At 49.1% G+C, this 14,432-nt stretch overlaps 1 protein-coding gene and 1 long non-coding RNA gene across 3 annotated transcripts; one reads left to right on the top strand and one right to left on the bottom strand.

Annotated features, from left to right (window-relative positions):
- Positions 1-237: 237 nt before the first annotated feature.
- LOC119158636 lies at positions 238-10,156 on the bottom strand. 2 transcript variants are annotated; one of them, XR_005107926.1, is made up of 4 exons: positions 9,824-10,156; positions 6,529-6,775; positions 3,649-4,164; positions 238-1,057 (listed from the first exon to the last, which is right to left on the bottom strand). It is a non-coding gene; the product is annotated as an uncharacterized LOC119158636 (long non-coding RNA). The 2 variants fall into 2 exon arrangements; XR_005107925.1 differs by lacking the exons at positions 238-1,057; positions 3,649-4,164 and adding an exon at positions 6,046-6,452 and having other exon boundaries at positions 9,824-10,135.
- Positions 7,304-11,528, top strand: IL10 (interleukin 10). The gene is made up of 5 exons (XM_037410824.1): positions 7,304-7,568; positions 8,980-9,042; positions 9,351-9,503; positions 10,228-10,293; positions 10,586-11,528. Exons 1-5 carry the CDS (start codon positions 7,410-7,412, stop codon positions 10,676-10,678), a joined length of 534 nt encoding a protein of 177 aa, XP_037266721.1. The 5' UTR covers positions 7,304-7,409; the 3' UTR covers positions 10,679-11,528.
- The last annotated feature ends 2,904 nt before the right edge of the window (positions 11,529-14,432 follow it).

Here is a 14,432-nt window from a genome sequence, read left to right as displayed (position 1 = left end):
GGGATGAGCAGGAGCTGCCACGCGGCTGCCCCAGGGCTCCACCAGCCTCCCCAGGACACAACCCCCACTCACCAGGTGCATACTGAGACCTGCGTGTCCCCAGAGCCCCAAAGGGTTTGTCCCACCCCAAGCCTTGCACTGCCCTCAGTGGCAGGAGAGCCCCCTCTTTCACCATCCATCACAGCCACCGTTTGCTTCTGGGTATAAATTCCCGGAAAATCATGCTATGAGGCAAGGTTAATTTGTCCAGAGGTTTATCCTGTTATCAGCCTGCCCGTACAGCTCTGCCCTGGCCCCAGCACACATGGGGAGCATCGGCGTGTCCGTGGGACATCAGCGTTCCTACCGCAGCCCGGGCAGACCCACGCAGGCAGGACGAGCCCTCTGCTAACCAGAGCACCCTCTCAGCTCGGTGGAAAACTGAAGACTCAGTCACCTGCTGCACATTCCCCCACTGCACAAAGAAACCAGCAAAATCCCTTAAATCAGGGGCTTTGCCAGGTTGTAACTCTTACATTTGACTATATTTTCAGCAAACACACTGCCAGCCTCTTCCAAGGAGCGGGTGATGAACTGCCAGTCTCCTTTCCTGACAAGCAGCGGACAGCTAGCAGGGGAAGTTCACTTCAGATCCTTCTTCTTTTTTTTTTTTTTTTTTTTTTTTGTAATACCATTTGCAGTGAAAGGGGGTTTCCACCATCCAGGTTCATCTCCCACTTCCTAGTTACAGCCCTCAAAAGCTAATGGAAAGCAATAAGCAAAAAGGGACATAAGAGCCTGATCCCATTACTGAAGGAAACCTTCCTCAGACTTCCACAAAAAGATAAATCCTGGGCAAATTGCTGAAGAAGTGCAGTGAGACCGGTGCTGAGCAGGAGCGGAGCAGACAGCCCAGCTCCCATGGAGGGAAGCAGGTGTTACCCCTGGGCACAATGCCGTCTCAGTAATAGCTTTTCAGTTACTGAATTCTACTGCTTTCATAACTCAAGTTCACATTTGCTTTGGGTCTCTGTAATTAGGATACCTTGCAGGAGAAACAGCCAGTTTGTATCACTCCCTGTAAAAAAAAAAATTAAAAAATATAATAATGAAAAAGAGAGAGAAAACAGAAGGGAGATCTGAACATGGAGGTAGAAAATCTAAACAAAATACGTAAACCTCTTTGAAACCTCCGAAAAGCACATCTGATGGATCATTTTTTAATCAAAAAATCTCTGCTTACGTAGGCGAGGTCAAACTATGATCATTCTTTCCCCGCCTACCTGTGGCACAGCCCGACGCGCACCCTGTGCTGAGGCTGTTAATTAGAAATTCCTCAACTTAAAATAAACAGATTCACCGAGAGGAAAAAACTTCTAGTAATTCTGTTTTATTGCTTTTTCACTGAAAGGGCAGTGGTGTCAGCAAGAGCCTCCGGGCTGACAATTCTGGGAATTTGCATCATGAAACTTGTTCACTTTGGCGTCTGGGGGGGTTCTGAGATGCCAGGTCCAAGTGCAGCCACCGCTGTCACTTTGCTGGTTGAGTAACGCACCAGCTCAGACCCCGGCTTCAGCCTGTACAGAACGGGGAGTCCCAGGACTCATGGCGTTATCACACTAATGATTTTGGAGCAGAAAGCCACAGCGGGGGCACGCAGGGAAATCCCCAGGCAGCGCCGGAGATGCTGCAGCATCCCTCACGGCACCGGGGATGACCCGCCATCACGTGCCGTCACGTGCGGCATCGCCAGTTGCGGCATGTGCTTATCTGCGTGTTGCGGAGTGGAAAAGAAAACCCGGGATTTCTCAACCCACAGCATGAGCTGCTGGGCACCGTACAAAAAAAAAAAAACCAACAAAAAACCACCCCGAAACTCCACTGCGTGAGTGACCCAGCGTGGTGTTTGGCTTCAGGCCGAGGGTCCTGCTGCTGATGTGGAAAGTGAGTGAAGATGCCTCCGTAATCCACCCCGACGGTCACGTTACACTTCCGAGCAACTGGTTTGCATTATCTGATTTCTCAAACCATGATAAACAGTTCCTGTCTTACGACTATTCATAACTATAAATAGTTTGGATTTGTATTATTGGTCAGAGTGTCGATGCTAAATCGTGAAAGACAATATTGACCAGAAGATCCACACAGCCCAGTAAAACCAAAACTAGGAAAAAGAAACTCATCAAAACAGCACTTGTGAAATGACCTGTTCAAGACAGGGGTTGCTCAAAACTGCCTCTGTAGAATGTTAAAAAAAATAAATAAAAAGGCAGTGCAAGAGATATTTGGGTGAGTCAAAATGGACCATGTATTCAGGATTTTTTTGCCTACTTTTACCTTCTTAACTTCCCTGCAAACGAACTCATCTGAGATAGCTTCATTAGAATCATAGAAGTGTTTAGGTTGGAAAAAGCCTTTAAGATCGTCCAGTCCAGCCATCAACCCAGCACTGCCAAGGCCACCACTAACCCATGTCCCTGAGTGCCACATCTACATGTCATTTCAGCACCTCCAGGGATGCTGACTGCACCACATCCCTGCGCAGCCTCTTCTGATGTTTGACAAGCCTTTTGGTGAAGAGAGGGGTTTTTTCCTCATATTTAATCTAAACCACCCTTGGTGCAACTTGAGGCCATTTCGTCTCATCCTAGCGCTTGTCACTTGGGAGAAGAGACCGACCCCCGCCTTGCTACAGCCCCTGTCAGGCAGTTGGAGAGAGGGGTCAGGTCCCCCCCCCATTCTCCTCCTCTCCTGGCTGAACACCGCCGGTTCCCTCAGCTGTTCCTCACCAGACTTATGGTCCAGCCCCTGCACCAGCCCCGTTGCCCGTCTCCGGACACGCTCCAGCCCCTCAATGTCTTTCTTGCAGTGAGGGACCCACAGCCGAACAGAGCATCTGAGGTGCAGCCTCACCAGTGCTGAGCACAGGGGGACCATCACTGCCCTGGTCCTGCTGGCCACACTGTTTCAGGTACAAGCCAGGATGCTGTTGGCCTCCTTGGCCACCTGGGCACACTACTGGCTCATGTTTAGCCAGCACCAACCAGCCCCTCCAGGCAGCTTTCCAGCCCCTCTGCCCCAAGCCCGTGGCGGTGCATCCTCCCTGCTCGCTTGGAGCACACGCTCCCCACTCCCTGAAATGCCAGCGCTGAGATCTCATCGGTGTCTACATGGTCAGAAACAGGACGGGACAGTGAGCATAAGAATATCCCTGCCAACAACTTATTTCAGGAGGAAAGAAAAAGAGAAGAAAGGTAATAACACCTCTGTTTGTATCCGGTCCCTTGCAGAGGGGTGAGGGCAGCATCCTTCACCTGGCGGATGGCCCGATCCTGCTCCAATGGGCTCCTTAGAAGACCCAGCAACAAGAGGGTATTGCAGCAGCACCACCCTCACCCACAGCTCCGCACACCCCTCACAGAGTGGCTTGAAATGGCAAAGTACATGCAACCTGGGGGAAAAAAGCACAACTCGCTCTTCTGAGTTGGCAGAGGGCACCCTGAAGTCCCAGGGCAGGATATTAAATAGGGATGTTCTTCTCTAGCTACTTTATAGGCTGCTGTGGACTTGCAAATATTGGGAGTTTTATGTATGCAAATAAAAAAGTACAAATATTTCTCAGTTAAGTTAATCACAAAAACACTGACTCTACAGATGGGAGGAACTCACCATTACTCGATGCTTTTATGTGATGATTCCAGCTTCATTTAGATCAAATGGAAGTTCTGGACCTGCTAAGAATTTTTATGTAAGGCTCTTTCTATGTCATATTATAAGTCACATTAGAGGTCACAGTAATGTCTTCTATTCATGATTAGTAACCGATTTCTGGACACTTAGATGTTACAAGACAAAAAAATGAAATTACTTAAATTTCCAAAGAGTAATTTGGGATTTACCTGTTGAGGTCAATATGAATCACATTGCAAATTTTGACAAGGCTGCTACAAAGCAGGTTTCCAGAAGTGAAAAATCTGATGTCATGCATTGCCAGCACAAAAAATTCTTGAGAAAAAAAAAAAAAAAAGGCATCCACTTTATGCTTCACCCATCAGGAACTGTTAGTCATCAGTGATGGGGCCGCTGAGAGAGCATTGCTTCAAAACTGCTCTTCACACAAGGTGAATAAAAGGCCACCAAGTCTCCACTTCCCCCAGAGCATCACTGGCCGCAGATGTCCCAGATCTGAAGGGATGAGAAATGGGAAATTTTTGAAAAGGAAAGAAAGAAACACACCATTATGATAGCCTGGAAACCTGGGGGATCCTCCAAGCTATATCTAGAATAGATAGTGCTTAAAATGCACAATGTTTCTTTGTCTGAAAGCAATGGCAGAGACCAAGAAGGAAAAAAAAATAATAAAAAAAATAAAAAAGTAAAAACTTGCTCACATAATAGCTTGCCAACATAAGCAAGGCTACACACATAGGCAGCCCCTTTTAACAAGAACCATGAGATGCCACCCAGCTCCAGAGGACAGGACCCCTGAAGACCCCCGAGCCCCAGCCCTGCACGTGCAGGGTCAGCCAGCACAGGTTGCTCAGGACCATGTCCAGGACCAGCCTTTCCTCCTGGCACACTGTGGGGGAAAAGCATTTCCCTCGATGCCTCTGTTTTACAGCAGAAACATAATTCTGCTGTCCTGCTGAGCATCTCCTGTGAACCTGCCGCTCTTAGAAGTTTGTGGGAGGTGGGGTAAAAATGTGTGAATGGCTTTTGAGTAACACGCTTTCCTTCCTGAAATGATCTTCTTGGCAAACATGAAAGCTGTTTCCTAAAGGTTTAGAAATACACCCACATCCCCCGGACACTCTTTAGGAAAAGGTGCTTTATTCATTCATGCAACCACTCCGTAGTACTTGCAGAGTCAATGCCTTTCCACAGCAGTAAGCAAGAATGAGTCAGAGTGAAACTGCACCGTCAAGATCTCTGACACGGCAAAGGAAATACAGGTAAACACAGCAGAGTATCATCCGTGCGCAGGCTAGAGTTTCCTTTGTGGAATGGACACATCTGGCTTACGCTTGTACCAAAAAAAACCCACAAAAAAACCAAAAAAACAAAAAAAACCAACAGGTTCCAAAACAAGGAGGAGGGAATTGCACAAGGCAGAGAACTGCTCTGCACACTCTGGATGTCAAAGTGAAATGACCTCATGGGGACCCCCAGGTTGTTCAAAATAAGAGAAGGTTAGAAATGAGCAGGCAGGAAGGAAGGAGGGCTCCCGGTGCCGTGCTGGAGAGGATTCCCGTGTGCCCAAAGCCCCTTTGCTTAGCATCCCACAAAAATACCGGCACCTAAACCTACTGCTGAGGATGAGGAGTGATAGCTCCGCTGCAGGGGAGCCAGTTTGCAGAGCCCAGGGCTGCATCCTCCACCAAAGGGCGTGGGTTTAGCTCCGGGCTTTGGTCCAGGGCTGCATGCAGCCCTGCTCCAGGGCACTGGCTCCTGACAGCATCGCACCTGCTGACCTCACCACATCAGTTTTGGTGCCCTGATGACGCCGCACCAGCCAGCCAAGTCTTGGCAGTGAAGCTTTCTTGACCCGTGGCAGATTTGAGTTAAGCTAAAGGGTGCAAAACACTCTCCCAGGGTGGGAGCCAAGGGGGAAAGCAGGGAAAGGTGGGATCCTACCAGGGGAATGGGTCAGGTTTAAAACTACTTGGTTTTGTCCGAGCCACCTGCTGCTGCTCGCTCTGCTCCTTTCTCATAGCTTCTGTTGGCAGTCAAGAGGAAAAAACACCTGGCTGCAGGGGAAGAAAGGCGGGCGACCGGATCTGCTGTGATTCAGATGAACTAGTGTGCCTGCAGTGATTCACCGGGACCAGGCTTCCTCATCTCCTCAGAAAGAGGCAACATCAACAACAAAAGGAAAACAAATCAGAACACAAAACCCCAGATCGTTTCTGCCTCCAACCCTTTGATTACTAATATTTCATCCCCTTCACTCTTACTCACACATACGTTCACCGAACATGCCTCTCTCTTTCTCCTAAAAATAAAATTTCCAAAATCTAAATACATGGAAACCAACACTTGGCATTTTCCAGCTTTTTTGTTTTTTTTTTAACAAGTTCCTTCACAGAGGTTTGCAAATTCAACTTGGAAGAAATTCAGTTCAGTGAATGAAATGAAAAGTGATTTGTCCAAAGCAATGCATTGCAGGCAGCCTGGGAAGAGCACACTAGTTCAAGATAACACGGGAGCTTTCAGGGAAAATCCTCCGATTTCAGGAAAGCTGAAGTCATCTCCACTTTCTCCTTCTTGGATTTTCACATTTGTCAGTGAAATCTTTATCACAAGGGAAGCAGGGGTGAGTGTACTTGTATATATAGAATAAGAGCAGGGAAACGGAAAAGGAGATGTCAGAGATGGTAGTTTTATCAGAGCTGGGACAATAAGGCTCAGCTAAGCCAGTACACCCAGTTCACGGAGTCACCGCTGGGTTGCTTGGATGGGGCTCGTGTCCATCTCTAGGAAATGAAATCGGATTAAATAACCAGAAACACAAATATTTGTGACTCGCTTATACACTTTAAAACCACTCACCGATGTGAACGTAGTAGCTCCCATGGCACAAACCCTGTGCTGGGTGAGCAGCCAGGCAGCCGAGCACCAGCCCCGAGGGCCCTGAGCATCCCCAGCCGGGCTGGGCTCCTCCGCTCCATCCCAGCACCCCACAGAACTAATCCTGTTAGCGGTCAGACACACCACCAGCTGCAGTTCGGGAGCACAGCCTCTGAGCATGCTGAAGGCAGGGAGAATCCACACCAACTTCAGCAGATGTGTGCATTAACTGGAAAAAAAACCCAAAACAAAACAAAAAGTTAACATTTATTATGTGTATTCTCAGTATAGCATTAGAATGCCAAAGAAGGAGACAGTGTGTTATTAGAGGTTCATCAAAAGCAATGCTGCTGAATTATGCATGATGCTGGGGATCCTAAGTGCAGGTTTGATACAAAGCTTTAAAAATAGAAACACTTTTTTTTCCCCTGACAGTAGGGCATTCATCTGAAAATAAAAAGTCATGGTGAGAATGCAGAAGTAACCTCACACACAGCACCTTTTCTTCTTTGCATTGTATCTGAAGCTTTCCTCTTTAGCCACATTTAAATTTACAAGAAGCAAGCAATGAAAAAAAAAAATGCAGAGTCTAAGCACAAAAGATTTGATGGGGTGTGAGGAGAGGAGGGGGGTCAAGAGAACAGGAAACCCAAGTTGACGGGAAACCCAAGTGACATTTGGTTTTAATGAATGACTTAAAACCCCAATATTGCTCGCCAGGAAATGGGGAGAGGAAATTGAGCGATGTTTTGAGAGTATAAATTAGGGGCTCCATCAAGGTGAAGGCTGCAGATCTGCTCTTTACCCTCCTGTGAAATTCAGCTGAGAGCTGGACCAAGAGGCAAGCAGCCCATCTCCGCAGCATGCAAACCTGCCCAGCCCTGCTCTTGCTGCTCCTGGCTGCCAGCGCCCTGCCTGCCAGGTGCTCGCCCACCGAGCCCAGCTGCCTCCACTTCTCGGAGCTCCTGCCTGCAAAGCTCAAAGAGCTGAGGATGAAGTTTGAGGAAATTAAGGATTATTTTGTAAGTATAATCCTGCTAGTCTCTTCTTCTTGTTTTATTTTTTTGTTGTTGTTTTGGTTTGTTGGGGTTTTTTTTGCAAAGTTCAGTGATTTGGATGAGGAGGAAGACAGCTTCCTCTTGGCAGAAACGATTTGGTTGTGTATTGCATTACGGGCTGGTGGGGGTGAGCAAGAGAAGCTGGGTTTCATTGCTTGCTGAGAGACAATGTGCAAAGGCTTTCTTCCTAGTTTCAATCACAATGAGCTCGAGATTTCATAATGAATCCTTGTGAGCCTGACTGGCCAGGCTTCCCCCCAAGTGTTGCAGATGAAAGTATTCACTGAATTTATAGGTAGGAAATTGTCCCTTCTGCAGGGTGACCCAGGTCCAGCCTCGCTGAAGTCAATGCTAGAAGAAAAGGGAAATCTTTTGCTACAGACTTTTTCTTTGAAACAACCACAAAAGCCTGAACATGATGTTTTATGACTAGAGAAACGCTGCAGTAACTAGCACTTGCTTCAGTGCCTGTGGGAGGTCACGGCTTTGCACAGCTGCTAGCAGGACCCCGGGGCTGCTGAGGAAGCAGTACGAGATCTACTCAGAGCACCTAGTGCACCAGGGCTGATAGAGATGGTTGGTCGCATCTTTTGTTACTATTTTAACATCAGGTTGTTTTAGCAATAAAACAAGACAGTTCTCCAGATCCAACCTTAGGCTAACGTCCTGGCTTGCATTTATTATCAAACAAACACAGCCAAGACTTTAGATTTCAAGCTTGCTGTAGATCTCCCAGTTAACGTTGGGAAGGAATATTGTTAGCCTCTCAGGAAAGCTTTTAAGTAACTCGGTGCCATGGGGTGACGCTTTGGGTGTTGCCAGCCCACCCCACCGCAGCTCTCTGGGCTGTCAGAGCTGACGGTGCCACAGGGGTGCCGCAAGAACAAACACCCTCCGCAGATCCCTTCTCCCCCATTGACTGGAGACTTACAGGGATAAGGAAACCAGGGCGATTAAACCCTCCTGCCCGGGGCAGCTGGCGGGCAGACAGGCTGGGGGGGAGGGGTACCTCGCCCCAGGGGCTGCCCTGAGTTTGACACTCATCTGAGGAGGGATGCGGTTTGCATCAGCGCTCTTACACAAACACCCTTTGCAGGAGTTGCACAGGAACAAAATCAAGGGCAGGGAAGTCTGTGATTTTGTTACCTTGCTGCCTCGACTGAGCGGTGGTTGCACTGCAAGGTCCCCAACCGGAGCAGTGGTGACTCCTGCGCCTGGCGTCACCGCGCTGTGCACGCAGGTGGGCTGGCTGCTCTTTGCCTTTGCTTCAGCCGGACCGTCAATGCAAAGCAGCGAAACGACCGTTTGGCAAAGGCAAAGGGAGAAGTGTTGACTGCCCGACTAAAGCTCACGTTTCCATTGCATCCTTCCACAGCAATCGAAAGATGATGAACTCAGCATCCAGCTGCTCAGCTCTGAACTGCTAGATGAATTTAAGGTAAGAGTGATAACTCTCATCTAAGTCCCTTATCCTTCTTCATCCCTTGGCCAGTGTTTTGTAAGAAAGGAAGCAGATAGGAAATCAAGGCATTTCCCAATGTCACACAAGGTCAGTTCTCCAGCCCAGCAGTGACACGTGTGTCTGTGGCAGGGCTGACGCATGGTTCTCCCCACATTGCAGCCGCAGCCAGCAGTGCTGTCATGCTGCAAGTGCTTTGACCACCAGCACGATTTTGATTTTTAAAAACACCCACACACACCGGCACTGGTGGCTGGCCCCAACACGGTTACCTCCTCTCGCCCCAGGGGACCTTTGGCTGCCAGTCAGTGTCGGAGATGATGCGGTTCTACATGGAGGAGGTGCTGCCCAGCGCCATGAGGACCAGCACGCACCACCAGCAGAGCATGGGCGACCTGGGCAACCTGCTGCTCAGCCTGAAGGCGACAATGAGGCGCTGTGTGAGTGGGGCTCAGAGTCACGGGGGTGGGGATGACATCAGTGCAGGGTCGGTCTCAGACCAGCAGCAGTGTGGGGAGTGGGTGCTGGGTGTTCCCAGGAGCAGGGGGCAGAAGCATGGGTGTCAGGGTGGTGTGGAGGAGCAGGGCTGTGGGCTGGCAGCCCCTATAAGGATGGGGGTTCTCCTAGCCTTGGCTCTCCAGGCTTTCATCAGTTAAATAACGATGCTCAGAGACTCTGTTCACTTATTTGCAGCCAGCCTCACCTGACAGAGTCTGGCTGAGGAGATAAGGGGAGGGAGGGCAGAGGGTCCATCCCTTACCTGGGTGCTGGAGCAGCGCGGCTCGGTGCTGATGCCTCCTGAACCCACGCCTGGGGTGGCTGTGACCCCATCGCCTGCCGCAGGCTGAGTCAGACGGGACAAACCCTGCCTGGGGCAGGGCGCACCGCAGGGCTGCCCTCACCCAGGGCTGGCTGCGAGGGGCACGGGGCTGGGAAAGGGTTCAGGATCCATGCCTCAGATCACGCCAGGCTCCTTTCATCAGTGCACGGTGCAAAGCAGCCACAGTTACTGCCCCAGCGAGCCCCATGGCCGCATGGGGGGAAGGGGAAGGTGGAGACTGGTGGGGCGGCAGTGACGAGGGGCAGGAGGAGGGGAGAGTTGCTGCCACACACCCCGGGAAGGAAACCTGTGTGGTTGAAGCCGTTGCTCTTGTCTTTTTGCAGCACAGATTTTTCACGTGCGAGAAGAGGAGCAAAACCATAAAGCACATTAAGGAGACATTCAGTAAGGTGAGGTCACCGTTGGCGTGGCTGTGCTGAGGTGGGAGGGACCCGCTGTCCCAGTAGATTTTGCTGCTGGCTTCAACTTAGGACAGAGAACAGAACACGAAAAAAATCTGTAATTATATGAGTAACTAAGGCAGAGGAATCCAGAGCGCGATGCTTGAAGGAGCAGCCGCGGGTTCCCCAGAGGGGTGGGTAGAGAAGCTGGAGGTGTCGGTGGAAGCACAGTGTGTCTAGCGATCGCGCATCACCTACGGCGGCACGCTCAGGCTTCAATGGGCTCTGCTCTCACCTGCAGATGAACGAGAACGGAATCTACAAAGCCATGGGAGAGTTTGACATCTTCATCAACTACATCGAAGAGTACCTGCTGATGAAGAGAAGGAAGTGAGAACGCCTACGGGGCTGCACCTTTCACACAAAATCCTGCTGATTGTTTCAGAAACCACTTTAGGCTGCAAGAGCTCACAAGAGTTTTAAGTTATCTTAGGGTTCAAGCCAAGAATTACAGGTCAATAACTTCCAGATTAATGTTGTATTTAAAAGGGTCTGTTTAAACAACTGAATTTAATATTTATTACTTCTAATACCTCAGTGTTTATGTTTACAATATGTTTTGAAGAAAAGTGTGATGAGTTTGTAAATACTATTTATTGTTCAATGTTTTAATACTGGTTTTAGTAGTGCTATTTTATTCATAGCTTCTAAACACCCAAAGCAGGGTTCTTCTGGGGGGCAGATAATGAGCAGAGCTTATCCTGAGTCCAATTTCACCGAGCACAGTCACCTGAGCAGGAGCAATTCCAGCTCTGAGTTCAACAAACTTTAATTTTAAGCAAATGAGAGCTCTCCTCATGCTCTATCCCTCTATTTATTTATGCAATCAAATGTCTTTATGCATAACCATGTCACTGTCTGTCACAAGTTCTGCAGCTGGAACTAGGCTCTGAAATATTCAAAATTATTCCATGGCTTTGCACTGAGCAAAACAATCGTAAACGTAACCACAGGCATTTTTTTCTGGTGTGCATGAAAAGCAATGTGGGGGAGGACCCGCGCTCCTGCGAACCACGTGCAATCATGGTACAGCAGCAGATCAGTTAACCCCGCCTCTAGTCTTCAGCCTATATACTAGTCCAGGTTAAAGAAAAGTAAAAAAAGAAAATAGCAGTAAGAATGAAATGTTTGGTTCTAATAGAACTTGGCTTAAATGTTGCTAATGACTGACTTCCAGAGCTGCTGGGTCGGCCACTCTGCACTTTCTAAAGTTAATCTTACTATTTTCCAGTCTTTGATTGGGTGTTGTTGTTGTTGTTAGTTTTTCTTTCAGAAGATAGAGGATATTTAATTAACCACCATTTTAAGGTGGCATGGGTAATTTGCATTCAAATACATGAAGCTGCGTGCAGCACTGACAATATTGGATGCTGAGCCAGAGGAAATCGCCAAAACCCGGAGGCATTTGCTTCTAATATTTAGAAGTATTAGGGCACGAATATGATGAAACACTGTCAGTTTGTTGTTTGCTTTGTAAGTTACCACTGAAAAGAGGCTATTTATACTTGATTTATTCTATTTGTACATTTATGGTGACAGAGGGGCATTCCTGCTGGCAGTCTGCCCACACGGGAACTGGTTATCCCAGAGCAAGGGCAGCCCCAAAGCAGGAACGCTGCTCCGTGCGTCGCTCCTGCTGAAAGCAATCAGGTGGTGTGGGCTCAAGGGCAGTGTGGCAGCCAAACACTGTAACATCTAATTTATGCTTCTTACCAGGACACATTAAGCTCCTGTTGAGCCCACTCTGTACTTGTTTTTCCACCAAACGCCTGGATTTCGGTGTTGTAGGAGAAGCAAGGACAGCCTCAGAACTGCAGCAAGAGCCCAGAGTGGTTCCACTCCTGGGGAGGTCACGCTGACGGGGGGCACCGTGCCTTGGCCACGGCTTCTGTCAATCTGTGAACTTTTGCATGGTTATCTGTATGAAAAGAAATCTTCTATTTTTGCTAATAAAGACTTCCTAATGAATACAGCCTCTGTTCTGTTCTTGCAAGTTGTTAACAGGGTTGTAAATCAGCACCAGCGCATAGATGCTGTGCCCAGTGTCACCAGGCTGGGTGACACAGATCCAGGCAAGGAGGACCACCGAGGGTGCGTTGCAGGCATTAATGACCAGGGAAGTGAGAAGACCTGAGGTCCTCACATTTAAACACAAATTTCTGATTAAATACCTGCCACTGATTTCTTACAGTAGAGAAACACTGGCCCCACAGTACTCCATGGGTCACTCCGGCCTCTAACTCTAGCAAGTGTTTCAGCCATTGCCCTTTTCAGAGCAGCATTTACAGTCACATAACTCATTATGTGCCAAAAAGTCATCGCTAATCACCAGGGTTCAGCATCCCTGTGCCTCCCTTCCCCTGGTTTACAGGAGAGAGCACTGCTGCCTCTGTTTATCTACTGGGATGTTTTTAACTTCACATCTGCTCTCAGTCAGAGGCGGCCTTGATCCTAGATCAGACAGTAGATACTAGCTAAAAGCTAGAATAACATAAATTAACAACAGAACCGCTTGCTTGTCCTCAGGCTGGGGATTATGTACCTATGCACATGGATCCGTATGCACAGCAGCTGAATCCTGAACAAAACCGAGCTGGCACACACGTGGGAATTAACAGCTCTGTTACTAAGAAACCCGGAATTCAACCAGTGTCACCATTTCCAAACTCCAGCTCCCACCGACAGCCTGGGGCGGCTGCTGGCAGGTACTCACCTGGCCACGTTCCTGTCTCACTTTGGAGCCTCTTTTGCTTTCACTGCTCTTAGCCCTTGTCTTGCAAGTCCGGCAGACTCCAGGTGTTGCTTGGCAGCTGGGGTTCCTTTCCTAACTGCATTAGAAATGAAAAAAAAAAAATTCAGGTAATACGATAATTTCTAGACATCTGTTCCTGCCCAGACTTCAGTCTGGTGTTGGCCAGTGGAATTGCTGAATTTGCCCCAAAAGACTGTGTTCTCAGTAAAACCTGCACTTAGGGGCACTGCTCAAAGCTTCACCCCAGGCAGAGCTGGTCCACACGCTCCCCTGACCCTTCTGCACCTATTTTCCTCCCTTTTACATAGCTTTTCTTCCCTAGAGAGGCAGGGAAGAGCTCTCAGGTCGAGGCAGGAGCCCCAGGACCCTTGTGAGCGACACTGGTGCCAGGACCCTGTTCTGTGCGGAGAAAAGGGCAGCATCAGCTCAGCTGCGGTGAGTTTTTCAGTAAAGCTGTCACTCTGGTTAAAGTAACCACAGGAAAGAAGCAAAGGGGATGCCTCTTGCTGTATAAAGGTTTCCAGTTGCCTGATGCTACAGAAGTCATCTGAATCAGAAGAAAAACGGAGGCAAAGCAAGTCAGCAATCTGGACGGATCAGCTGCCTGCTGGCAGGGACATCAGCGTGGGAGGGGAGCTAGCACGACAGGGAGATACAGCTCCGCTCCTCCAAAACTGGGCTGGGAATCTGGAGGGGCTGCAGAAAGGAGCTGTGGGGGTCCCAGCCAGGGACACGGGTTCACTGGGGGGAGCGAGGAACAGGAGCCTGCAGACACGTAGTGCTAGATCACCGTGCAAGCCATGTGCAAAGAAGTCCATGCCATTTGTCACCAAAACACAGGCATGCCTGCGTCATGATGCAGATCTGGTGGGCAAAGTCATGCAGAGACACCTCTGACTAAACATACTGTCCCAGTCTCTGCTGGGATGGAGTTTGTTTTCTTCTTAGTAGCTGGTGCAGTGCTGTGGTTTGGTTTTGCTGTGAGAACAAGGTTGATGGGACACATGGGTTTAGCTGTTGCTGGGTGATGTTTGTACTAAGTCAAGGACTTTTCCGTTCCTTGGGCCCTGGCAGCGAGAGGGCTGGAGGGACACAGGGAATGGGGAGGGGACACAGCCAGGACAGCTGACCCAAACTGGCCAAAGGGCTATTCCATACCATACGGCGTCATGCTGAGTATATAAACTGGGGGAAGAAGGAAGGGGGGACACCCGGCATTATGGTATTTGTCTTCGCCAAGTAACCATTATGCATGCTAGAGCCCAGCTTCCCTGGGATGGCTGAGCACCTGCCTGCCCATGGGAAGTGGGGAATGAATTCCTTGCTTTGCCTTGCC

The sequence above is a fragment of the Falco rusticolus genome, chromosome 17 (assembly GCF_015220075.1).
Source record: "Falco rusticolus isolate bFalRus1 chromosome 17, bFalRus1.pri, whole genome shotgun sequence".
Classification (NCBI taxonomy): domain Eukaryota; kingdom Metazoa; phylum Chordata; class Aves; order Falconiformes; family Falconidae; genus Falco; species Falco rusticolus.
Note: the sequence above shows the minus strand (reverse complement) of the source record. Positions and strands in the feature narration are given on the sequence as shown.